General features: G+C 38.3%; 1 protein-coding gene across 4 annotated transcripts in view; it reads right to left on the bottom strand.

Moving 5' to 3' along the window:
• Window positions 1–496: 496 nt before the first annotated feature.
• MED23 (mediator complex subunit 23) overlaps window positions 497–25834 on the bottom strand; it is a 507528-nt gene continuing 482190 nt past the window's right edge. For all 4 annotated transcript variants that reach the window (XM_067136121.2, XM_067136122.2, XM_067136119.2 and 1 more), the window contains exons 21-22: window positions 6851–7057; window positions 497–2450 (exon numbers count right to left, since the gene is read on the bottom strand). In XM_067136121.2, the coding sequence (XP_066992222.1) occupies window positions 2312–2450; window positions 6851–7057 (346 nt within the window). In that variant the 3' untranslated portion in view covers window positions 497–2311. The remainder of the gene's footprint in view (window positions 2451–6850; window positions 7058–25834) is intronic.

Consider the following 25834-nt stretch of genomic DNA (forward strand, 5'->3'; position numbering starts at 1 on the left):
AGTTTGCGGCAGCCATGACTCTCTGTTCTGCAACCATGGGAGAAGAACGTGTTCTAAGTTCATGCTTTGGGCTGGATCATGGATCCAGGATGATAGCATTAATTCAAGGGTGTTTTCACCCTCCAGAAGATTATTTTGCTTTATTCTTTTCACAGTCCTCAGACTCTTTGTGATTTGGTGTGAATTAAGTATTCTTTTAACTAGGCACATCTATTGTGAGGATATGGTAACACGTGTTAACATATTACTGCAAGCTGGAACTCAAACTGTAAGTTTACCTCATGCATTTAATTTTGAATTTCCTTCAGTGGCTGTGAATGATGCTTTTAGGAAATATCTACTTCTCGAGACCTTTCGTGTGTTTAGTCTCTTCAAAAAAAGAAATTACGTCCGTTTTCCAAACTTATAAATCTTAGGATATAAACTTCATGGTTCTGATCCGTATTGAATTGTAATTACAATATAATTATTAAATTAATGTCAAAATGGTCCACCTTTCAATACTTTAATATGCAATATTCTAAATTACATTCATTAGGGGCTAGTTTCGACTGGGGCTGGCCATCTTCAGCCTTAATGTAAAACATCTAATAACTAAACAAATGTACATACACAACTGACATAAAACAAATGAAACAAATATATACAAATTGACATTAAAACTGGGATGAAATTATGAGTAAATCTGAAAATAACTAGGTTATAAATTCTTGCATCTTGAGTATGCTCAGCATCGAGACTCTTTCATGTACTAATATTTCACAGAACTGTTAGTTCTAATACTGCAAATCATTACTAATTCAATTGTAAACGGAAACTGGTAAATGTTGATCCCTTAGTTCATCACCAAATCTATTTGAGTGGTGTTAGCTGTATGGAAGTCATTGGATGCCACTGTAAATAACCACCAGCTGATGGAGAACTGCTAGATGTTGTTTCAACATCAATCAAAGTAATAAAATGAGATGCTCCTGTGGTGCTTGTTAAATCATGCTGAAATGCTGTTGGACATTGTCAGGATGGCACATGAAGATGTGGTTAAAACAGATACATTGTGTCTGGTATAAAATTTGCAATTCATTGTGGTGCCCATGAAGTTAACCTGAATAAATTAGATAAAATAAATTAATGAATTGAATAAGAGAGTGAGTTAGTTAGATGGCATAGGTTATATGAGACTTACCTCTCGATACGCCATGTGGTGTATGGCCTATTGTTGTGTGTGCTCCATACTAATTGTTGTGATATTCAAATGAAAAGGGGTGGGCAAGGAAGGAGAGGCGGGGCAAGGGAGAGGGGTGGGGCAAGGCGTGAGGTTGTGGAGGAGAGGGGAGGGTCATGAAGGAGAAGGGGAAGGGTAGGGGTGGGAGAATTAAGGGGGGGCTGAATGATGTGGGAAAAGCCAAATATCCTTTTTGACTTTCTAATTCCCATTTTCAGAAACATCAAACCAACAAGTCATAATTCAGTTTTTCATAATATTCACAGTACCTTTCCTCAGCAGCCATTTTTTTCCCCACATCCTTCAGCCCCGCCTTAATTCTCCCCTTCCCCCTTCTCCTTCACGACACTCCCCTCTCCTCCACAACCTCACACCTTGCCCCGCCTCTCCTTCCTTGCCTGCCCCTTGTCTAAACGGTGTACCTGCAAACAAGATGTTAATAAAAGAATTGGGGCTGCTCATGCAGCATTCGGATGGTTAATGCACTGAGTCTTCATGAATAATGACCTAAAACTGCATACCAAACTGATGGTGTACAAAGCTGTTGTCATTTCCACGTTGCTGTATGGCTATGAAACTTGGACACACTATCGCCGTGCTATCAAAAAACCTGAGCACTTCCACCAACAGAAAATGACATTCATCTTGAAAATTAAGTGGGAGGATTATGTGACCAACACTGCAGTTCTCGACAAACCGCAGCTAAATAGCATTGAGGCAACAATCATCGCTCAGGTTTGAGACAATGCATACTGACGTTGCACTGAGCACTGCTGATCATGTGTTGTCATCAAGCTACAAAGCAACGCTGTCACAACTTACAAGAATAAAGAGAAAGGAAAAGGAATGGCATAAGTAAATTCAAATGAGGAGTAGGATAATTCTTTCATTGAAGTTTCCTCTGTACATCATGACTGCCTCCTAGAGAAGAGAGAACCACAGGTCGTCAGGACCTGATGTTCATAGAGTTCATGTGAATACAGCACCGTTCGTGCCATCTAGCCAATACTTCACAATGGCAAGAGGTGCAGCGCACTCTGAAATACTGGTCTGTCAAGGCCCAGCTCACTTGCTGGGTTCAGGCCGGTCTCAAGAGGCGTTGATCTCCTCGATGTTCAAGTGGGAGATGAAGCGAAGTCTCATTTGCAGCGCCGGCCGCAGCTTACGGATGATGGCTTCCACCTCGTTCTTCATCAGGTCACCCACAAACATGTACTTGATGTGATAGCTGAAGGTAGTGGGTCAAGGAAAACAAACTAGAATCTAAAGATCAAATTTGGTGGAGAGAAGATGATGCCATCCATATCAACTGCTTTATAAAGAGAAATCTCATTTCTATTTGATGGCGCCATTCTCTCTCCACAGCAGGTGTCAACAAGATCCCAAACAGCTGTGGTCAGATGTACATAGGAACTACAAAACACAGCATCACCACCCAACTGAAAGACTCATTTCTTTCTTCTACTTAGATTATCTGATACAGCACAATTCTACAACAGATCACAAATATGAAGGAAAGAACATTTTCACCATCCCACTTCAAATGATGAGGCATTAAACTTGACCTCGAGCAAATCACATGCAGATTTTAAACTAATTTCACTCACCTCTTCAAAACACACAACTCACACCTGTTTTATTGTAGAAGTCAAAGTATGTTAAAAAAATCAAGACATGTGATACTTTACTATTAAACTTTCAGAAAACATAGACTTCCTACTGATGCAAGTTTTATAAATACATAGTACCATTCAAATTAAAAATAAGATGTTTTTAAAACTTAAAATAAGAGTAATTAACACTGTAATACAGAAATCAAAGGAATGTGTGTGACTGAACATGAAGATTAATGACAATACCAATATAGGTGGTCCATTATTGGACATTACAAATTTGCCAGCTAACTCATTCCTGGTTGCCAGCGTTTCGCCCCAGTGTGCTAAGCTGGGCTCATCAGTTGGTAAATTGTAAAGTTGGAAAATTTATAATGTCCAATAACGGACCAACTATATTGGTATTATAAATTTACTCATTCGGAACAAACATTTCAGGTTCACTGTGGGAATCAACATCTTTATCACAAGATTAATGACATCATAATGAACTGTTGAATAATTTTAGACTTTTACATTTCTCATCCAAGTATATTTTAACATTACAATGTGTTAATGTAATTTAGAATTAGTCATCAAAAATCATAATAAGTAGTGTTTTAACATTATATGTTATTTAAAAAAAGAATCAAGGTTCTTCAGCAGCTGAAGGTCCGAAACCGGTACTGTAAAATGTTTTACGTACCTTATAATGTATGTATGTTTAGTCATCAGCCCGAAGGCTGGTTGGATCCTCAACAGTTCCGCCATGAGCTGTCATAGATGGCCTAGGCATCACTGAAGAGGCGTACTAGGGAAATGAGGAGCGAGGTAGTTTCCCGTTGCTTTCCTCACCAAGCCAGAAGTTGCTATTACATATCAGTCTGCCAAGCCCACTGAAATGCATGCACCAACCGACCCTATGAGCAATATTTTCATACCATTCATAGCAGGGACTGGCTGCATAAGGAATGGCATTACTAGCATCGCTCATACCTCAGTCACTTTCATTTTGTCAAAGCCAAGGATAAGACAGAGACAGATCAATGAAAGTAACAAAATGGCTCTTATAATAAATAATAGAATTGATTAGGTGGAAAATCCAATCTTTATACTTGTGATCACCCGACTGAAAAAGCACAACCAACACAGCCAGCTGGGAAAAAAAAGAAAGGTCGTCAGTTGCTGAACACTCCCTGCTAGCAGGCCACAATATACAGTACAGCATCCTCAAAGTACTATCAACTAATATGCCGCCTAAAAAGGAAAGCCACTAAATCCTGAAGCACATCACCAGTCTCGACCATAAATCCTGGAGGACAGGCGGCCGTGGCAATAGGCGATCAGCTGCACGCCTCTGCCAAAGCAGGTCAGCCACACTGGTTCAATCGTTGGCCAATGAAGGGTCAACCAATCAGCAACCCCACAAGCATGGCAGACCAATGGGCAAACGGCACACCGCAAACCTGCACTATATACTGAGGTGGAATTGTGACACCACTCCATTCCACCAACTGAAAATAGCTGAACCTTTGAAAATGCCGAATGCAGTTTCCAGTGAAACATAAGAACTATGAAAGGCTCCTGGACCATGGCCTATTAGCCCAAAAAGCACAGGTGTAACTCATTTCTGTTACCCGAACTCTGCCGGCCTTTATTTAATAGAGGACAAGTCTCCAAACTGTTACAAAGTTAACTTGGTTTATGGGGTATTTTCTTATTCCAGAGCTGGATGATCTCTGTCCTATCAACAGTGTTATCTCTGTAAATTCAATTTCTAAGGTTCTGGACGTGAGGAACTCGTTCTAACTTGGCTTCCTCCAAGTAGATGTTTAAATTTGTTCCTCTTCTGTCTACAGTCCTTTCTAGAGTCTTGGTTTTGCTCTGTTTTAGGATGAATTAATTAAATTTATAGTCCCAAGCAGTCAGTCTCTTCCGTACATATACTTCCACTTGTCCCCATGTCAAAACATGATCAGCAAAATCCAAAGTATTTGGTTCACTGCCAGATTCCATAACAGATTTCAAAATCTGGTCAATTACAATGATAAACAAGAGAGGTGACAAGGCTGGATTCCCTTCGTCTCAAATCATTCACTGTCTGTATGGACACAGCCAACACAATTTTGGTATATCATCTTTCCTTCCTCAATGAAGATTTAGTTTTTTACACCTTCCAGACATTCCCAGATCTTGTTCTTAACATTTTTGTAAGCCTTTACCTTATTACATTATTTCTCCGAATCCAAGAACAACATTTTTTCCTCAAAATCTCACGTAAAAATCAAAGGGTCATCTTGCATTCGCAACCTACCTGTAATGAACACCAGTGGCAGCTACCACAGTAACCACGCTGCATCTTTTCACCCCTCGTGCACATGCACACGAAACTCGTTGACAATCAACGTCCACCTCTTTATTATACATTGCTAGCCGCGGCAACCGGTTGTACAGTGCCTCTGTGTAACGTCACTGGATCTCGGGAAATAGTGAAGAGAGAATGACATTCTATAAGACTCAGAATGGCATCAAAATATGTGAGCCTTTGAATTCTTAGAAAGGCAACAGCTACTCAGTTGCAGAGTTATAACACGTCTACTGTACCTGACGCTTAGTAAAACTTTTATAGACAGCAGCAATATTTTCGTGATGGATCGTCGTATTGTAAAGATACATGGAACAGGTATTGCCGGCAAAGTTTCAACGGGCTGTCGTCGATATTATGATGCCAATTTTAAGTTAATGGTTATTGAACATGCAGGAATGAAGAATAATTGTACAGCCACAAGAAAATACGGCACAGGCCTAACTGAAGCCAATATTCGGCGTTAGCGTAAAGACAAAGATAGCTTAAAAAATGTGTACTCTACAAAAAATGCATTCAGTGGCCCGCAACAAAAACGCTTTAAAGAAGTCGAAGATGAAACTGCGAGGTATGTGCATGAAAAACATAAGGATGGAATGGCCATACTATGGTGCAATAAACTTGTTCATTGATCTTCAACATCTGTGTCATTATTAGGCCTATACATCTAGCTGCTGAAGTCGGCCGAACCCGGCAAGCGAAACGTGAGTGCAGCGGCAGCTGATTGTACCTGATGTTGAGTAACAGTACCAGACAGCATGAATATTTTCCTGATGGATTGTCACATTGTAGAGACGCGTGAAACAGATGTTGCTGGCAAATTTTCAAAGGGTTCTCTTTGATATTATGGTACCAATCTTAAGTGAATGGTTATTAAACCCACAAAAATGAAGAATAATTGTGTAGCCACAAAAAAATATGCATATCTAAAGCCAAGGTTCGGCATTGGTGTGAGGACAAAGATAGTCTAAAAACGCGTACTGTAACAAGGAAGGTATTCATATGATTTTACAAAGCACTTTTTAAGCCTGGTTTAATTCTTTTGAAGGAAAAAGTGGGGGTCATCTTGGATTCAAAGGAATATAGTATATGGGCAAATAAACTTCAAAAACTTCAAAAGTTAACACGATGACAGGCAGAGCAAAAAAAATGGAAAGGCAAGGGCAATAGCAAACTTGCTATCTTCATACTGTCATTTTTGTTCAATAAACTATCTCAGCACCCAACACGTTTGTTTCTGGTTGTCAGCTACATCAAGGTGAGGCGACAGGCATACATTTCCACAATCACTGATAGGTCGTATGTAGCCTATGGGTCTGCTGCTTAGGCGGACAAGCAGACCCGAGAAGAGCTTCACATGTTTTGTTCACAACCGGAGCAACACCCACAACGTTTCTGACAATTCAGTTTGGGACAGGGTCCAGTCAGGTCAGACCAAGTGATCAGCGAAGTATGTGCAGCGCTTCTTTATGTTCAGAGCCACCGACGGCAGAACAGCTGAGTCGCAGAGAACTGCAGCAGTTTGCTACCACCTCATTCAGGATAAAGCCAGACAAAAACAATGAAAAAAGAAGGAAAAACAAGGACAAGGAATACAAGACAAAATGCCCATGCCTGACCTCAACTCCTGCTAGTACAAGTTACACCATTATGGACTGATCTAAAGGATACAGCAGATCACATATGGGATCCATGTACTTCATGTGGGTCACATTCTTGTCCACCTGCTCCAACAACTCGTACAGCTCGACGGTGAGATCCATGACACAGCGGGGACGATCCGTATTGAACCGTTGCAGGAATGGTCCCACCAGATGGCACAGGAAAAGGAACTGCTCTTCTGTTTTCACTACAGGGTGTACCTTCTCTTTGACAAACCTAAACACAAAGACGGGCTCATCATTAATGTTTCTCTCAGCACATAGATACTCCAATCATTACAGTTCATGCAGTGACCAAACTCCCCCCTTTAGAAAAAGCTGTATGCTTAGGAAGGAAAAGACCCAAATCATAAGAATCTTAAAGCTATGACTCAAGCTTTCAATCATAAAAACATAATATTTGTGCCATGATGAGTAATGAAACTTCAAAATTTAATGAACTGTACTTGTGGGTAGTCCTATACACTACATACCGAAGTCTGGATGTACATCCAGCGAAGCGTAAGAAATATTATTTGTAGAAGGTCTGCTATAAGTGGAATAATCCACTAGAAGATTATTGGTTGAGAAAGAATGATCTGTTTGACGAGGTGGCTTCCTCTGGGATGCTTGCCGTGGTGTGGTATTACTTACTGAATAGGCCTTCTGTTAGACAGACATGGCCATTGGGAGCCTTAGCCAACACTTTGTTTTCATCATCATCATCATCATCATCATTTAGAGAAATTAATTTCATTTTATGGGTCCATATTGTGCCGAACCAAGCCTGCCTTGGTGATGCACTTCCTTTATTCCTACATCTCCTTGACTGTCATTGTCGCCATTAGCGATAGCATTACACGAATGTGACGTGAAACTTATAAGTTTCTTACTGAAGATGGTGCTCTAGCCATCTGTGTTGATACACAGTCTGTCTCTCACTTTCCGAGTGTTAAGTTGGTCTGCTCGTGATACCAACAATGGAGGGATCGAAAATGATGAACAAACTGGGATTTAAAATGGGCATCTTGATCTACCAATTGCTATTATCGTGGATTTACTTGTTTCAAGGTTCGGCTCTCTGCTGGGAGTCATTATTTTGATTGACGTAAATATTTCAAGATTCCCGATTGTTGCTCCCAGGTATTCATTCATTTTATTTCATTTTACATGCCATAGTTACAAGAACGGTTCTATGTGATTGTATTTCGGTAGTCTTTTATCACCTGTCCTTGCAGGATCTTAGTTAATTTTGTGTTCAGTTTAAATTTTTTTCCTTTGTTTGTGTGCACACGCACGAGAGCGGAGAGTGATATTTACGTATCTGTTTGTTTGGGCCTGAGGGTTTGTGGGTTTTGAGATCATGCACTTCTCTTTCCTCATCATTTGGAATCATGGCTGAGCATTGGTATATTGTATGATTTGACACTACGGGGTTTAATCCAGGTTTGTCCACGTGAGGCAATTTGGATGTCCCGGGTAGCGGGTCGATGAATGTTGTGATTGCTACGATTATATATGGTCAGTACTCTCCGTTTCTCATAAATTTAATTTTAATTTTTCTCTCTTTTTCTTTTCTTTTCCGTTTTAGTTGGCCAGTTCGGGCCATGTGTGGTGTGCTATTTTATACTTCTAGGCCGTTATCTGCTCCATTGTCGGCAATTAGTTTTTGTTTTTGTAACTGTGGCAACATCTTCTCATTCTTTTGCTTTGGTTCCTTTGGGAAGCTATGCTTTGGCATTGTTGTTGTGACATGCTAGCATCGAGTGGACGCTCGTTTGGAGCACGGATGCTAACTGTTGATATATGTGTGGTCCGCATTAGTACGACTACATTATCCCTTTCGTGGTTCCATTTTCTGATTCCTTCGATAACGTGTTCCACATCACATTACTTTTCTGAAACAAGTTTGTATTTTTATGTGGTCATATGGAAGTGAATAGTGTGATCGTGTGTACTGTCGCCGTGTAACACAAAACTTACTATGTCGTTGAATGGGATACTACTTGACGTTCTGTTTTTCTGCAGTTATGTAAGTAGCTTTTAATGCAAATTCCCATTTTTGCCTTCATTTTAATATTGTGTGTGATTGTAATAAATCTCACTTTCTTTTGATCCATTCTTTTATTCATGGGAGTTACGGGTTCTTGCCTTTCTGTCCTTTTGCTCACCTTTTGTCTACGCACGGGTCCAGCTCCGAACTGTTTTAGTTTGTTCCCGTCTATCCACGGCAATTTTTGAAGAGAGGTAAGTTAGGTAAATATCTGCATGTACATGTCGTGTACTGTGTTGTGTTATGGTAGCAGGTAAGGGGTGGTAGAGTATTAAACTTTAATTAAACCAAATTAAAAATAGTAAGCGAGTTAATTCCACCTTTTCAATACAAATTAAGTAACTAATTAAATAACTACTAAATTTGTATTGAAAAGGTGGAATTAACTCACTTATTATTTTTAATTTGGTTTCATCATCATTTTACAGTTCCAGTAAGTTGCATGCACTTGATACAGACACCAATACCAGATTGTCCGTACCAAGTGCACGCAACTTGCGAAGAACATAGGGGCATTCACTTCAAACCAAATTAAACAATAGATCACTACATCTGATGAAAAGGAATACCTATACAAGTTGCGAATGTTCCCCTTCAAGCTACATACAAGTCATTACCCATATTACTATTGAACAAACATAATTTATAAATCAAGTGGCTCGTCTATACAGATAGGGGTGCCAACTCCCAGATCAACTCAACAACATTTCTTTGCTGTAGGAGCGACGAAATAGTCTGGCACCAACCACAGCAGTTTTGATGTATCATTCGGTTTCAAGTTTGGATGTGTTGTTCGGACTTCAATGTTTTAAATTAAGATTGTAAATTGTGTCATACCAAATTGTTCGTTTTATTATTGGTTATATGTGTGCATATGTCTTTCAATTGGAGCGTGGCTGAAGATGACCCAATATATATGGGGTCGAAACTAGTCCCAGCTTTATAGAACAATATGCAAGCTAATGGTATTGAATAGGTGGACCCTTATCTACCCTTTGCGGACCATAATGAAATTCATAACTGCTGAGGTATGCAAAGTTTTCCACACTTTCTGGTGGATGGTTTTCTACTGTTTGTTGCCATTACTACTGTTTTGGCTTATAACAACAACAACAACAACAACATACAGTAGAGTCTCATTAATCCGAACTAATTGGAACTGGAGTCTGTTCGGATTACGATATTTTCGGATTAACCGGAAAATATTTCCTAATAATAATGTTATTGTTTTTATGTCCTGCTAACTACTTTTACAGTTTCCGGAGATGCCTAGGTGCTGGGATTTTCTCCTGCAGGAGTTCTTTTACGTGCCAGTAAATCTACTTACACAAGGCTGAATACAGTACAGTGCATACTGTAATTTGATATGTCCATTCTTTAACAGTTACATTAATAAAATACTGTATAAAATTACAGTACGGTAGTTAAGAACCCGTAGAGGAAAAAACTATTAAAACCAGGTTAAAACTTATCTCCTAAAACTGCTAAAATACGGTAACGGGTTACACTTTTGCATTATGCTTGGGACAAGAAAAGTGTTCCACTGATCAATACTTATTTATTGTGAATGGATTATTACACTAGTAACGGTTTCGGCCTTTCATGGCCATCATCAGCTAGTACATAACATTTATAGTCATTAGACAAAATTACAAAGATGTTACGTTAAATCATCCGGATATTAAATGAAGAATGGAAGTAAAATATATTGCAGTATTGTTAGATTAAAATATCTGTGATTAAAGGTGGTGGTGATGGTTACAATAAACTAAAACCTATTGAGTGTACATGGATATGAGTACATAAAACACATTAAAACATAGTACCATATATTTTAAAAACGTCTATTAAAATTTGAGTTCATGTTGCGTAGCATTCATTCTTCAATCTTCTAGTGGTTCTTGTGCTGATTTAGTTGTATTACGTGATCATCGAGAATGTTCTATGGCTGATATTGCGTTATATTGATATGTGGTAAGAACTCTTGTCATTAAAATTTTTTTTTTTTTTTTTTTTACTACTGTGCAATTCAACTATTGATGTACTTCAGTAAGTTTTATATATACTGCAAGATAGGGTTTGATTTTAAGCAGTTGGTGGCATCACCTCTCTCGTCTATGCTCGTTATGTGGTTGTAATCTGTAAAGATAAGCTAATATAAGTATAGTGTGCGTATGAAGGAATACCCAGTGTATGTATGAAAATGAAAGAGTACCTACTATTGTTATTGTGGAGGTTGTGTACCGACATGTTTGGAAACTTGCTGTGTTCTGCTACGAGTACGTCTGGGGCTCATGTTAGCTGTGGGGAGGGATGTAGGTGGAGAGGAAGGAGGAGTGGCTATTGTGGAGGTAGGGGCGGGGTTAGGCTTGTGATTCATCGGTTTGTTAGGGTGTGTGTTTACTATTTTGAGATAGTCATTCTTTAATGCAGGAATGGCTTTATCAAAGATGATGCTGGTTTTCTCTGTAATGTCGTTAATGTTATGACTGGGATTAGCGTATTGGTCCAGAGAAATATAGAAATCTTCGGTTATGTTGAGCAGGGGGCCCTTAGAATTTATATTTAATATCGTCATGTCATTATTGATGTCTGTGAAACTATGCTTAGATTCTTCTACATGTTGGCCTATTGATGAGAAATGGTTGTGTTTTACTGCATTTATATGTTCATTGTAGCGGATGGTGAAGTTTCTGCCTGTACGTCCAATATAACTTGTGTCACAGTTGTTACATTTGATATGATAGACACGTGATTGGTTGAATTTATTATTATTACTGACTGTTTTGGTGTCGTGTATAGTGTTTGTGCTGTTGTGTGTGGTTTTGAATGCTATTTTCGGGTTGTGCTTCTTATAAATATTAGTTATAGTATATATATATATATATATATATTGGTGGTGTTGAAGGTAAATAGGGCATATTCTTTTTTTGGGTTTGACTCTTTTAATTAATTTAGTTTTAGGTTGGGATTTTATTTTGTGAATTATTTTGTTGACCATTTCTTTGCTGTATCTGTTATGTTTTGCTATATCATGGATTAATTTTAATTCATTATTTTGATCTTCTATTGTCATTGGGATATTAAAAGCTCTATATATCATGCTATAATAGGCTGCTCTTTTGTGTGTGTTAGGATGAATGGAGTCAATTTTTATGGTATTTAAGGTGTGTGCGAGTTTCCTGTAGATCTTGTAAGATAAGTGGTTGTCGTATCTGGTTATTGTCAAGTCTAAGTAATTTAAGGTACGGTTATTTTCAGTTTCTTTAGTGAAATTAATTTGGGGGTCCAAACTGTTAAGTTTGTCCCGTATAGTATCTGCATCAGTGGATCTATTATCTATAATTACGAAGATAAGATATCGTCGACAAATCTGCACCAAAAATATATATTATCTATTTTATTGATTGACGTGTGTTCTAGGTGGTCTATATATATTTCTGCTAATATTCCGGAAGCAGGAGATCACATAGGTAGGCCTTGTTGCTGATATATGGTATCATGAAATCTGAAGTAGTTATTGTTTATAGCAAATTTAAGTAGATTAATGAATTCTTCTATTTCTAACGTGCTCAAGTTGCTATGGTCTTTTTAGATTAGATTCTATTATTTTGATCGTTTGTTTGATAAGAATGTTAGGGTACATATTTGTTATATCAAATGAAGCAAGGGTATGATGATGTTCGATCTTTAGTTCTTTGGTTCTGTTGCAAAAATCTATTGAGTTTTGTATTGTTTTGTTAGCTAAAAATGAATAATGCTTTATCAAAAAATTCTGAATGAATTGTGATAATTTATAGGTTGGACTGGCTCTATAGTTTATCATCGGTCCCATGGGTACATTTTCTTTGTGTATTTTAGGGTAGGCTTTTGCGGATGGTAATTGGGGGTTCATAGTTATAAGTTTAGCAGATTCTGTTTCGGTGAGAAGAAAGTGTGTGTTCTCGAGTAGATTTTTTAAATTCCTTTGTATGTTATTGGTTGGATCTCTGCGTTTAATTGAAAAAGTGTTGTCTTGGAAACATTCTTTAGTCTTTGTTAGGTATTCATCCTTATCCATAATGACCGTACTGTTGCCTTTGTCGGCTTTTGTTATTAGTAGATTGTTCTGTTTTATTTTGTTTTTGAGTTTGTTTAGGTTTGATTTATTGGTGGTATTCATGTTTAGGTTATTATTGTGAATGTTATTGATGTAAATGCAGTAAAACACAACCATTTCTCATCAGTAGGCCAACATGTAGAAGAATCTAAGCATAGTTTCACAGACATCAATAATGACATGACGATATTAAACATAAATTCTGCTCAACATAACCGAAAATTTCTATATTTCTCTGGACCAATACGCTAATCCCAATCATAACATTAACGACATTACAGAGAAAACCAGCATCATCTTTGATAAAGCCATTCCTGCATTAAAGAATGACTATCTCAAAATAGTAAACACACGCCTTAACAAACCGCCGAATCACAAGCCTAACCCCGCCCCGACCTCCACAATAGCCACTCCTCCTTCCCCTCCACCTACATCCCTCCCCACAGCTAACATGAGCCCCAGATGTACTCGTAGCAGAACACAGCAAGTCTCCAAACATATCGGTACACAACCTCCACAACAACAATAGTAAGGACTCTTATTGTAATAGGAGTTGAATCATGGCTGAGAAATGATATAATGGATGCAGAAATTTTCTCACGGCACTGGAGTGTGTATCGCAGAGATAGGATAGGAAAGGTGGGAGGGGGAGTTTTCATTCTGGTGAAAGAAGAATTTGTAAGCTACGAAAAAGTTAAAGATGAGACACATGAAATTCTAGGTGTAAGGCTCATTTCTAAAGATAATAGGCAACTTGATATATTTGGAGTGTACAGATCGGGAAAGGGTAGCACTGATGCGGATTCGGAATTATTTGATAGGATAGTCAGCTATGTGGGAAACGACATGGAAAGAAATGTGATTGTAGCAGGAGATCTGAATTTGCCAGGTGTCAATTGGGAAGGAAATGCGAACGACAGGAAGCATGACCAACAAATGGCAAATAAGTTAATATGGGAAGGACAGCTGATTCAGAAAGTGATGGAACCAACCAGAGGGAAAAATATTTTGGATGTGGTGCTGATAAAACCAGATGAGCTCTATAGGGAAACTGAAGTAATAGATGGTATTAGTGATCATGAAGCTATTTTTGTGGTAGTTAAAAATAAATGTGATAGAAAGGAAGGTCTTAAAAGTAGGACTGTTAGGCAGTACCATATGGCTGATAAAGCAGGTATGAGGCAGTTTCTAAAAAGTAACTATGATCGGTGGAAAACGGTAAATAAAAATGTAAACAGACTCTGGGATGGGTTTAAAGAAATTGTTGAGGAATGCGAAAACAGGTTTGTACCTTTAAGGGTGGTAAGGAATGGTAAAGACCCACCTTATTATAATAGAGAAATAAAGAGACTAAGAAGGAGGTGCAGACTGGAAAGAAATAGAGTTAGAAATGGCTGTGGAAGTAAGGAGAAATTGAAGGAACTTACTAGAAAATTGAATCTAGCAAAGAAGGCAGCTAAGGATAACATGATGGCAAGCATAATTGGCAGTCATACAAATTTTAGTGAAAAATGGAAGGGTATGTATAGGTATTTTAAGGCAGAAACAGGTTCCAAGAAGGACATTCCAGGAATAATTAATGAACAAGGGGAGTGTGTATGTCAGGATCTTCAAAAGGCAGAAGTATTCAGTCAGCAGTATGTAAAGATTGTTGGTTACAAGGATAATGTTGAGATAGAGGAAGAGACTAAGGCCAAAGAAGTAATAAAATTTACATATGATAACAATGACATTTACAATAAGATACAAAAGTTGAAAACTAGAAAAGTGGCTGGAATTGATCAGATTTCTGGGGATATACTAAAGACAATGGGTTGGGATATAGTACCATATCTGAAGTACTTATTTGATTATTGTTTGGCCGAAGGAGCTATACCAGATGAATGGAGAGTTGCTATAGTAGCCCCTGTGTATAAAGGAAAGGGTGATAGACATAAAGCTGAAAATTACAGGCCAGTAAGTTTGACATGCATTGTATGTAAGCTTTGGGAAGGCATTCTTTCTGATTATATTAGACATGTTTGTGAAATTAATAACTGGTTCGATAGAAGGCAATTCGGTTTTAGGAAAGGTTATTCCACTGAAGCTCAACTTGTAGGATTCCAGCAGGATATAGCAGATATCTTGGATTCTGGAGGTCAAATGGACTGTATCGCGATTGACATGTCTAAAGCATTTGATAGGGTGGATCATGGGAGACTACTGGCAAAAATGAGTGCAATTGGACTAGACAAAAGAGTGACTGAATGGGTTGCTATATTTCTAGAAAATAGATCTCAGAGAGTTAGAGTAGGTGAAGCTTTATCTGACCCTGTAATAGTTGAGAGGGGAGTTCCTCAGGGCAGTGTTATCGAACCTTTATGTTTTCTTATATATATAAATGATATGAGTAAAGGAGTGGAATTGGATGTAAGGCTTTTTGCGGATGATGTTATTCTCTATAGAGTGATAAATAAGTTACAAGATTGTGAGCAACTGCAACGTGACCTCGAAAATATTGTGAGATGGACAGCAGACAATGGTATGTTGATAAACGGGGCTAAAAGTCAGGTTGTGAGTTTCACAAATAGGAAAAGTCCTCTCAGTTTTAATTACTGCGTTGATGGGGTGAAAGTTCCTTTCGGGGATCATTGTAAGTATCTAGGTGTTAATATAAGGAAAGATCTTCACTGGGGTAATCACATAAATGGGATTGTAAATAAAGGGTACCGATCTCTGCACATGGTTATGAGGGTGTTTAGGGGTTGTAGTAAGGATGTAAAGGAGAGTGCATGTAAGTCTCTGGTAAGACCCCAACTAGAGTATGGTTCCAGTGTATGGGACCCTCACCAGGATTACCTGATTCAAGAACTGGAAAAAATCCAAAGAAAAGCAGCTCGATTTGTTCTGGGTGATTTCCGACAAAAGAGTAGCGTTACAAAAATGTTGCAATGTTTGGGTTGGGAAGAATTGAGAGAAAGAAGACGAGCTGCTCAACTAAGTGGTATGTTCCGAGCTGTCAGCGGAGAGATGGCATGGAATGACATTAGTAGACGAATAGGTTTGAATGGCATCTATAAAAGTAGGAAAGATCACAATATGAAGATAAAGTTGGAATTCAAGAGGACAAACTGGGGCAAATATTCATTTATAGGAAGGGGAGTTAGGGATTGGAATAACTTACCAAGGGAGATGTTCAATAAATTTCCAATTTCTTTGAAATCATTTCGGAAAAGGCTAGGAAAGCAACAGATAGGGAATCTGCCACCTGGGCGACTGCCCTAAATGCAGATCAGTATTGATTGATTGATTTTCATTTTCATACATACACCGGGTATTCCTTCATACGCACACTATACTTATATTAGCTTATCTTTACAGATAACAACCACATAACGAGCATAGACGAGAGAGGTGACGCCACCAACTGCTTAAAATCAAACCCTATCTCGCAGTATATATAAAACTTACTGAAGTACATCAATAGTTGAATTGCACAGTACTAAAAAAAAAAAAAAAAAAAAAAAAATTAATGACAAGAGTTCTTACCACATATCAATATAACGCAATATCAGCCATAGAACATTCTCGATGATCACGTAATACGACTAAATCAGCACAAGAACCACTAGAAGATTGAAGAATGAATGCTACGCAACATGAACTCAAATTTTAATAGACGTTTTTAAAATATATGGTACTATGTTTTAATGTGTTAAATTTTTTTAGTGTTTTATACTGTGGCCTATATGTTTTAATGTGTTTTATGTACTCATATCCATGTACACGCAATAGGTTTTAGTTTATTGTAACTGTTACGGAGTTATCCGTGGAAGGCAGCGGTGAAAGAAGGTGCGGGCTGGAATAGGTCTCAACTACAAAATTAAAGTTAATTTAAAACTTTAACAAAGGTTATATTTTCTTTTCCAAAATCACTCAATAACAAAGTATAACAGGTACCAAGTAGCAGAACAACAAATTAAGAAATTACAAATTACAGTTCGTTACAGGATTTGGGCTTCGAGCCCCGTTTTACATTCCTGAGCCCTCAGCTCAAAACCACAAATTACCAAAGGGCAGAAAACCCCTTCATACCAAGGAGCAATTGCCCCTAATTAGAATGTCAAGCCTCCTAGAGGCACGCAGAGATCAAATTTGGAAAGAGCAGTCCCGCTCTCAATTTTACAAGCCTATCAAAGGCCACAACAAATTTCACTCCTAACTGCCCTCAAGGAACACATACAGTGAAACAGGGGTATCTTGTACCCAACCAACAGGGCCTTCACATGAAGATAACAAAACTTTGGGTTAATTAAATGGCCCAAAAAAACAAATTGACTGGAGGCGTAGCTTGCACTCCTACATGAAATTTCTTAAAACCTAGGTGGCACTCGGCCAGTTATACAGGGGCTAATCCCATACTAGGGAGGTGACTCGTAGAGGAATAATTTATTACATTAAGACGAGAAGAAGATCGGTTATGAAAACGCAGTCACCTCAAAACAACATGAGTGGGAGCTCGAGAGGGTTAAGCACTCTCTATCCCAAATTGCGGTTAATTTACATGAATATAGTAAGGTTTACATTGAAAAGGATTCTAACCTTCCCCGCGAGTTAAAGCTGCTGAGCTAGCAAGAAATAAAGTTCTTAAACGGCCATTACCTTGTTGATGAACTGCTGCCCGAAGAAAGAGGCGCTTCCCGCCCCCTGCTACATAATCACACACTAAGCAAGTTGTCGATGAAGTGGCAACGAGCCATGAACCTCAGCAGTTTTATACGCTCAAGGAAAGTTCGAGACCTTTCGTGAATAAAACAGTCCCGCCCATTACCTTTTATTGGTCTGCTAAAGATTACATGTCAAAACTGAAGAAGAAATCTAGGATTGGTGGAAAATTAATTTAGAAAATTCAGGATTGGCTGAATTCAAAACTGGCAGAAACAGAGATCAATATTGCCAACCCAAAAAATGAAAGAAAGAAATTTAACAAAGAACCAACTTATGGATACAAAATTTCTTCAAAAACAGTTCGTTCACTTCGCACCAGGGTGCACAGTTATAGTTTTTATGTAGTGACATCTAGAAGAGAATGTCCACACTTCTTGCTACGGAGCAAACAAACACAAATCGAAATAGACACAGTTCAGAACACTTCAAAATTTACAGTAGTGACATCTTCCAAGAAACCTTTGATTTAATACAGATTTTAAAGTTCAGAGTTTCTCCTGTAGGGGATACTTTTTTGGCGCACAATTTAAATTTGCGGGGTCGGGGTGTACCAACCGGTACAGTAACCATCACCACCACCTTTAATCACAGATATTTTAACATAACAATACTGCAATATATTTTACTTCCATTCTTCATTAGACATCCGGATGATCTAACGTAACATCTTTGTAATTTTGTCTAATGACTATAAATGTTATGTACTAGCTGATGATGGCCATGAAAGGCCGAAACCGGTACTAGTGTAATAATCCATTCACAATAAATAAGTATTGATCGGTGGAACACTTTTCTTGTCTATACATTGAATCCAATCAATACGGAAAATGAAACTTATAAATAATAATAATTATGCTTGGGATGCGAAGGGCTGCTTGTGATGTTTATTTAATAGTTCTGCCACTCCATCAGTGGTAGCGTGCAGAACGTGAACATGTGACTCACCACAGCACACCACAGTTGTGAAGGTACGGCAAAAGAAAATAACAAACTTTGCGAAGATAAACGACCAGTGATTGATGGTTTATGATGTGTAATTATGTTTACATTAAGTTATTCTAGTAAAATATGATTAATAAAATGCAAGTAAATCTTCATTCTATAATATGTTCTTTCATTTCAATACGGAGAATTAAAAAAAAAAAAAAAAAGAATATTTCAGTTTGGTTGTGGCACCATACACAACCATTAACTCGGCTCAAGAGAGATAGGCTCACCTTCCCTACTCCTCCACTTGAGTAATTCCTTTCTGGCGCGTCCACGTCGCGGGGGTGGGCACCCTACACTTCAGTAGGCCGGAGTGATACGATGGCTGAGTTCAGTTGGGGACCCAGTCCTGTGGGGTATAACACGGAACCCATGCACAGGGATATGGGTGAAGACCTCAACGGCAGTGAAGGTGGAAGTGAAAATCACTGGTATGGTGGATCTGACGGAAGAGGCAATATCTGATCCCTGAGATCTGACTCAGGCCCTGCTGCCTTGCAGATTGATAGGGGACTATTAAAGGCTAAGGGAGATAACCCTGACAGAAAAATATTCGGAAGTGATAGGCCCAGCAAGTCAGCTTCTGAATAATTTGGAATTGCTTTCAAAACTAAACGAGGCCTCGGATGGATATACTGTAATCACCAGAATAATGACTCTAGTTCCCCTCTTCGTAATGATATTAATGACGATTCAATACCCGATGCTCCATCACAACCAAAGAGGAAAACACACAAAACTCGATATGAGACTGTAATCAAAATTGCTGTACACTAACTGGCAAAATAGAGGAATGTGTAGACTTAATGAAAACAAGGAACATAAACATACTGGGTCTAGGTGAAACGAAGTGGAAGGGAAAAGGATCAAAGGAACTCAGAGAGGGATATCATCTATTCAGGCCAGGTGGAGGTCAAACAAAAAATGGAGTTGGTGTTGTTATGGATCATCAAATGAAAGATCATGTAGTAGAAGTAAAATATGTTTCTGATCAGATTCTTCACGTAATGTTGAAACTGGATTTTTCCCAGAACATCATCATCATTCAGTGCTATGCACCACAGACTGGTTGTGAAAATGAAAAACAACATTTTGAAGAAGACATAGAGGAAAGAGGAGATGGAACAATTATCATAGGAACTGTGAGAGATAGATATGAAAGTATTCTAGGAGCACATTGATGGGGTCCAGGAAACCCAGAAGGAAGTAGACTACTTGATCCCTGTCTGAGGAATAACCTTGTAATAGGGAACTCATGGTATCAAAAACAAAAAAGCCATAAGGTCACAAGATATGGATAGGATGGAAAAAGTGAATCTCTTATAGATTACTTTTTGATCGAGAAACAACTACAAAATAGACTGTTAGACATAAAAGTGATTTCTTAGTGTCTCCTTGGAAAGTGATCATAGACTCCTCATTGGATACTTCAAGCTTAACAAGTTAACAGAAGTAAGAACCACACAGGTAAAGAAACTCAAGACTTGGAAGCTGAAGGACAATGATAGAATAATAGGGTTCCAAGAAAACATCAAAACACTAATACCGAAGAAAGATGATAGAACAGTTGAGGAGCAATGGAAGGATCTGAAAGAAAATCTAGTAATGATAACTGAGAAGGTATGTGGATGAACCAGTGGCACAAGAAGATAGAAGGAAACACCATGGTGGAATGACAGAACAAGAAGTGCTGTTCTGAACAAGAACAACATGTCCAGAAAATATTTCAAGGACCGGACTGACCATAATAAGGAACTATACAGGGTTGCTAAAAAACAAGCAAAACAAGCTGTTACAGAAGAACGAGAGGAGTGGTTGAACAAGTGAAGTGATGAATTGAAAGAGGATGTTAATGGTAATAAGAAAATGTTATATGGGATGATGAAAAATAGAAAAAACACTCCATATACCTAAGAGATGATAATGAAAATCTGATCACTGAAGATGAGAAGATCAAAGAGATGTGGAGGACTTACTTTGATGAACTGCTAAATGTGAATTCCATGCAGCCTACACAAAAAGACAGTACCGGTACTATCTCATGCAGGCCTGCCTCTGACAACGGGTTAGACTTAACATGGAGTGATGTAGAATATGCCTGGAAATAGATCAAAAATGGAAAATTGGCTGGTGCTGATGAAATGAATGGAGAAATGATGATGGCTATGGGCATTTCTGGAAAACATTGCATCTACACACTCTTTCGTAAGATCTGGAAAGAAGGGGACATACCAGTCAATTGCAAAACAGGCATCATAATTCCAATTTTCAAGAAAGGAGATATAAATGTTTCAACAATAGAGGTATCACTTTAACATCTCAAGTTGGTATACTTTATGAAGGAATTATAGAGCGTAAAATCAGACCCCTTATTGAAGGGAGCCTCTTCGAAGAACAGTATGGATTCATTCAGGAAGGGGAGATCAACAACTGATTTAATCTTTACAGTCCATCAGTTAATGGAAAAATACTATGAACACAACCGAGATTTGTGGTTAGCCTTTCTGGATATCAAGAAAGCATTTGATGCTGTGAACAGAGAGAAGGTGTGGGAAACACTGAAGAAAATTGGAATAGAGGATGACATGATACACAGGATCAAGAATTTCTATGAAGATACCCGAAGTAAAGTCAAAACACCTGTAGGATGACTGAAACCGTTGATATAAAATCTGGGTTAAGACAGGGTGGTGTTTTGTCTCGTCTTCTTTCCATCACTGTGATGACGAGATTCAGAGAAAAGGTCACCAAACCATTGGAGGTAAGAAAATGAGTTATCTTGTTCGCGGACGATATATACTTGTGGGGAGACTCTAAAGAAGACCTTCAAGGACAAATAAACTCCTAGACAGAAGCTGCTAAAGAATATGGACTCATCTTCAGCCAAGAGAAACGTGAGCTTATGGTCATGAAGGGATACGGACAACCAATGGGACACACTGAAATGGAGGGAAAACAGCTACAGATGAACCATCAATTCAAATATCTTGGAAGTGTTATCTATGATAATGGTCCTATAGACAAGGAAATTTTCCACAGAATTCAGGCAGGAAGTAACTTTTACAAAATAGTTAAAGACATAATATGGAACAAGAAAATACCAACAAAATGTAAGAGAGTTATATATGAAACCTATTACATACCAATCCTGACCTACGGTTGTGAAACATGGACCATGAGAAATGTTAGTAGAATCCAGGCAGCAGAAATGAGATTTGTCCGTAGCATGATCGGTAAAATACAGAGGGACAGAGTCTGTAATGAGGAAATCCGCAAGCAGGCTCAAGTTGTAAGATTGCAGGACAGAATAACAGCGCAGCGACTGAGATGGTATGGACATATGCGACGCATGGGAGATAACAGATTACCGAAAGATCTAAAACTTGAAGACAAAAGACCAAGAGGGCGACCAAGACTCAAATACAAGGACATGGTGAAGATTGACATTCAACAGCGAAGACATAGTTTGGAAAGCATCGAAGAAGGAGAGAAGTTCAGAGACCGCAACTGGTGGGGAAGCCTCGTTCGCTGACCCATCGCTTAAGATGGAACGACGTGGGATATGTATGTAGTTTGGATTAACTGGACTTTCGGATTAACAGGGTTCTCAAGGGTTATGAACTTCATGTTGTTGGTCCGTGTTGACCTGAGATAACATATAAATAATGCACAGGAGAGTTTTCCACCTATTCAATACTGAGTTGTATTTACAATGTTATTTACATTACGTAGGACTAGTTTCAACCCTAACTGAGTTGTATTTACAATGTTATTTACATTACGTAGGACTAGTTTCAACCCTACTCGGGGTCATCATCAGCCATATTAAACATACACAATATTTGGCGAAATCCTAAAACATGTTGCTAAGCACTAAGAATCTTATGAATATATAATTTACAATATGAAGTGTGGTTGAATTAGGCAAGGGCTATTGGGCTCAAAATGTTACAGATGACGTAGGTGAGTAATAAAAGTAAACTAAACATGCTAAAAAGTCTGGAATTAAAGTACAAATGAGGTGCTCTGTGTTGTAGGTTAAAACTCTTTAGTATGATTATAGACTCATGGAATTCAGTAGGTCCTGGTAATGTATAACGGTTGTGGACCAACTGCTATGGTACTAAGAATGAACACAATGTAAACTGACACATGTATAAAACTATACAAGTATGTACAATGTCTGAGTAACAAAATGTGTAGTTGATACTCTCTAGGAGAAGAGTCGACTATACACTGTATAAGCGTAAGCGGAGATTTTTGGCACTTGGTGTATTAAGTAACCAAGCCGTGTTGATTGGGCTGCATGGTTGATTGCTGGAGTTGTGCAGAATGTGAAGTTTTTGAATTCTTGTTGAGAAGAAAGTAGACACTGCGCTTAGTGATATTAATTGGTGGAATTCTCAGTTCATAGCGGAAAACAAATTGGACCTATTAAAATTGAGAAAAGCCTGTAAAATGCAAAGTACGCGGAAAGGGGTAGAGATTACCATAAAGTGAATGGACACTTACCTCGCACTGCGGTGTGTGTGGCTTGGCTGATAGTGTGCGACTGATGGCGGAAGGAGAAATATGGGCGGGGAGGAGGGCAGGCGCATGCAGGTTGGGTAGAGTGGTGGTGACTTGGGAAGGGAGGGGATGGGGTAGGGGGTGGGGTTTTGGAAGGTGGAGGAGGGGGATTTAAGGCGGAGCTGAAGGGTGTGGGGGAAAGGGTAAATGTTTCAGAAAAGTACCTTTAATTAAACTTAGGATTGAGTTCAGGTTGGCTGAATTATTGTTTCTGAGAAAAGTGATGAATAAATCGAAAAGTATGTTGGGTTTCTCTTAAATTTCATTAAGATTGTAATTGGCGTTACAATATTGGTCTAGGTGTATGTAGTAATTTTCCATTATGTTGAGTAAAGGACCCACATTTGCTAATTCAAGGATGTCCATGTCCTGTTCGATATTGGTAAAATTATGGTTATAATCTTGCATGTGTTGGCAGATAGCTGAAACTGTATTTTACTGTGTTAGTGTGCTCATGGTATCTTATATTGAAGTTTCTTCCGATCTGCCCAACATAGGATTTTTCACAGGTATTGCATTTCATCTTATAAACTCCTGATTTTAAAAAGCCGGTGGTCTTGTTAATATGTGAAGTACTGTGTAAAACGTTCATGTTCTTACTGTTGGTTTTGAAAGCTATTTCCACGCCTTTTTTCTTAAGGATAATGGTTAACTTGTAAATATCATTGTTGAACGTGAAGGTGGAAAATGTTAGAGGTTTAGTTATTTCCTTTCTGAGGGTGGTTTTAGGGCGATGTTTGTGTTTATTGATTATCCTTTCTATAAAATGATTGCTGAAGCCGTTGAATTTTGCAATTTCGCGGATTGTGTTTAGTTCATCTTTAGATCTTTCTTGGATGAACTAGGTTATTGTATGTAGGTCGTTTGTGGGACTGAGGGTGCACTGAATCTTGGCGAATGGTGGAGACTGTTTGAGTAGGTTTTCTGAATATTTTATAACTGAAAGAATCTGAGTTTCTAGTGATAGTTAAATCTAGAAAGTTAATTTTTTCATCTGATTCAGATTCTAGTGTGAATTTGATATGAGGATCAATATTGTTGAGTCTTAGGAGGGTGGTGGAAGCGTTTATTGACTTTTTATCCATGATTACGAAAACATCGTCAACACATCTGGTCCAGAAGTGAATGTTGTCAAATTTATTGTCAATTTTGGTGTATTTGAGGAAATCTAGGTATATTTCTGCCAAGATGCCTGAGGCCGGTGATCCCATTACCAAACCATCCTGTTGGTATATGACATTGTCTAAAGTGAAAAAGTTATTAATAGGTCCAATTTGTTTTCTGCTATGAACTGAGAATTCCATCAATTAATATCACTAAGCGCAGTGTCTACTTTCTTCTCAACAAGAATTCAAAAACTTCACATTCTGCACAACTCCAACAATAACCCATGCAGCCCAATCAACACGGTTTGGTTACTTAATACACCAAGTGCCAAAAATCTCCGCTTAAGCTGATACAGTGTATAATCGACTCTTCTCCTAGAGAGTATCAACTACACATTTTTGTCACAGGTGAACAATATAGTGGAAGTGGAAAGTGTTTTTGTTTTGAAGGCTTTATTTGTAAAGTATGATATAATGTTTTATTTGTAATGACCTAACCTGTACTGTGTAATATTTGTAATATTTGTAACATATGTATTTGTAAATAGTAGTATTCAATTCCATATTTACTGGAAGTATCCAGAAACTTTTGTTACATAAATTGTTGAACAGGGTGTGTTGCCTTTTGTGGGTTATGTGTTCTAGAAGGAATTTTCTAACTAAATGGAAGATTCGCGAACGTGTGTATTCGAGAATGTTAGTTAAAGTTTGCGACGGGAGTAGGAATTGTGATTGGTGAACCTAGGAGGGGATGGGCAGACTCATGCATTCTGATTGGCTACTCCAAGGCCAGGGTTTTCTATATATAGTGAGCGAGGCAGCGTTTGTGATAATTCGGTCTTGTCTTGGCCTGATCTGCCTTAGTCTGTGTTGGTCTGCCTGAAGTTTTGCGTCGTGTGCGACGCCTTGTTTCCGGGATGGCGCACCTTCAGGTAAGCACTCTTACTTTCCATTCCGGTTAAAATTTCCGTAATGTTCGGTTGCTATTTCGTATAGGAGTCTGCCGTAGCCTAACCTAGATTCGCCAAATTAATTATTTAGGACGGCTTAGCTTTTCAGCTGGGCTTGCCTGTTTGTTTTCGAGGCATTCCCATTTCTTATTTCACTAAATATGTAGATTGTAATTTAATATATTTACCTTGGGGTTTGCCTCTGGTAGTTCAGTATCACTTGATGTACGCTAGAGTTTAGGAGAATACGTTCACTTCACTGTAAAATGTAATTGCTTTTAACCTACTAACTTGCATTGTACTACTGGATTTGTAACTAGTTGTATAGATGGTTTGAAGTTTGAAACTCGTAGTGAAGCCCATTATCAAAGAACCTCTAAGATATGAGTATCACGGAGCTTATAGTTCATAAGTTGTAAGTTGGTGGATTTGTTCGGAATGTATTTGTAAAATTTCACTTGTAAATAATATTTTTCAAATTTAAGATCACGGCGATTTATTTTGGAATCTGCAATCTAAGCCATGTCCATGCCCTCGGTAGGTT

The sequence above is a fragment of the Anabrus simplex genome, chromosome 1 (genome assembly GCF_040414725.1).
Source record: "Anabrus simplex isolate iqAnaSimp1 chromosome 1, ASM4041472v1, whole genome shotgun sequence".
Lineage (NCBI taxonomy): Eukaryota > Metazoa > Arthropoda > Insecta > Orthoptera > Tettigoniidae > Anabrus > Anabrus simplex.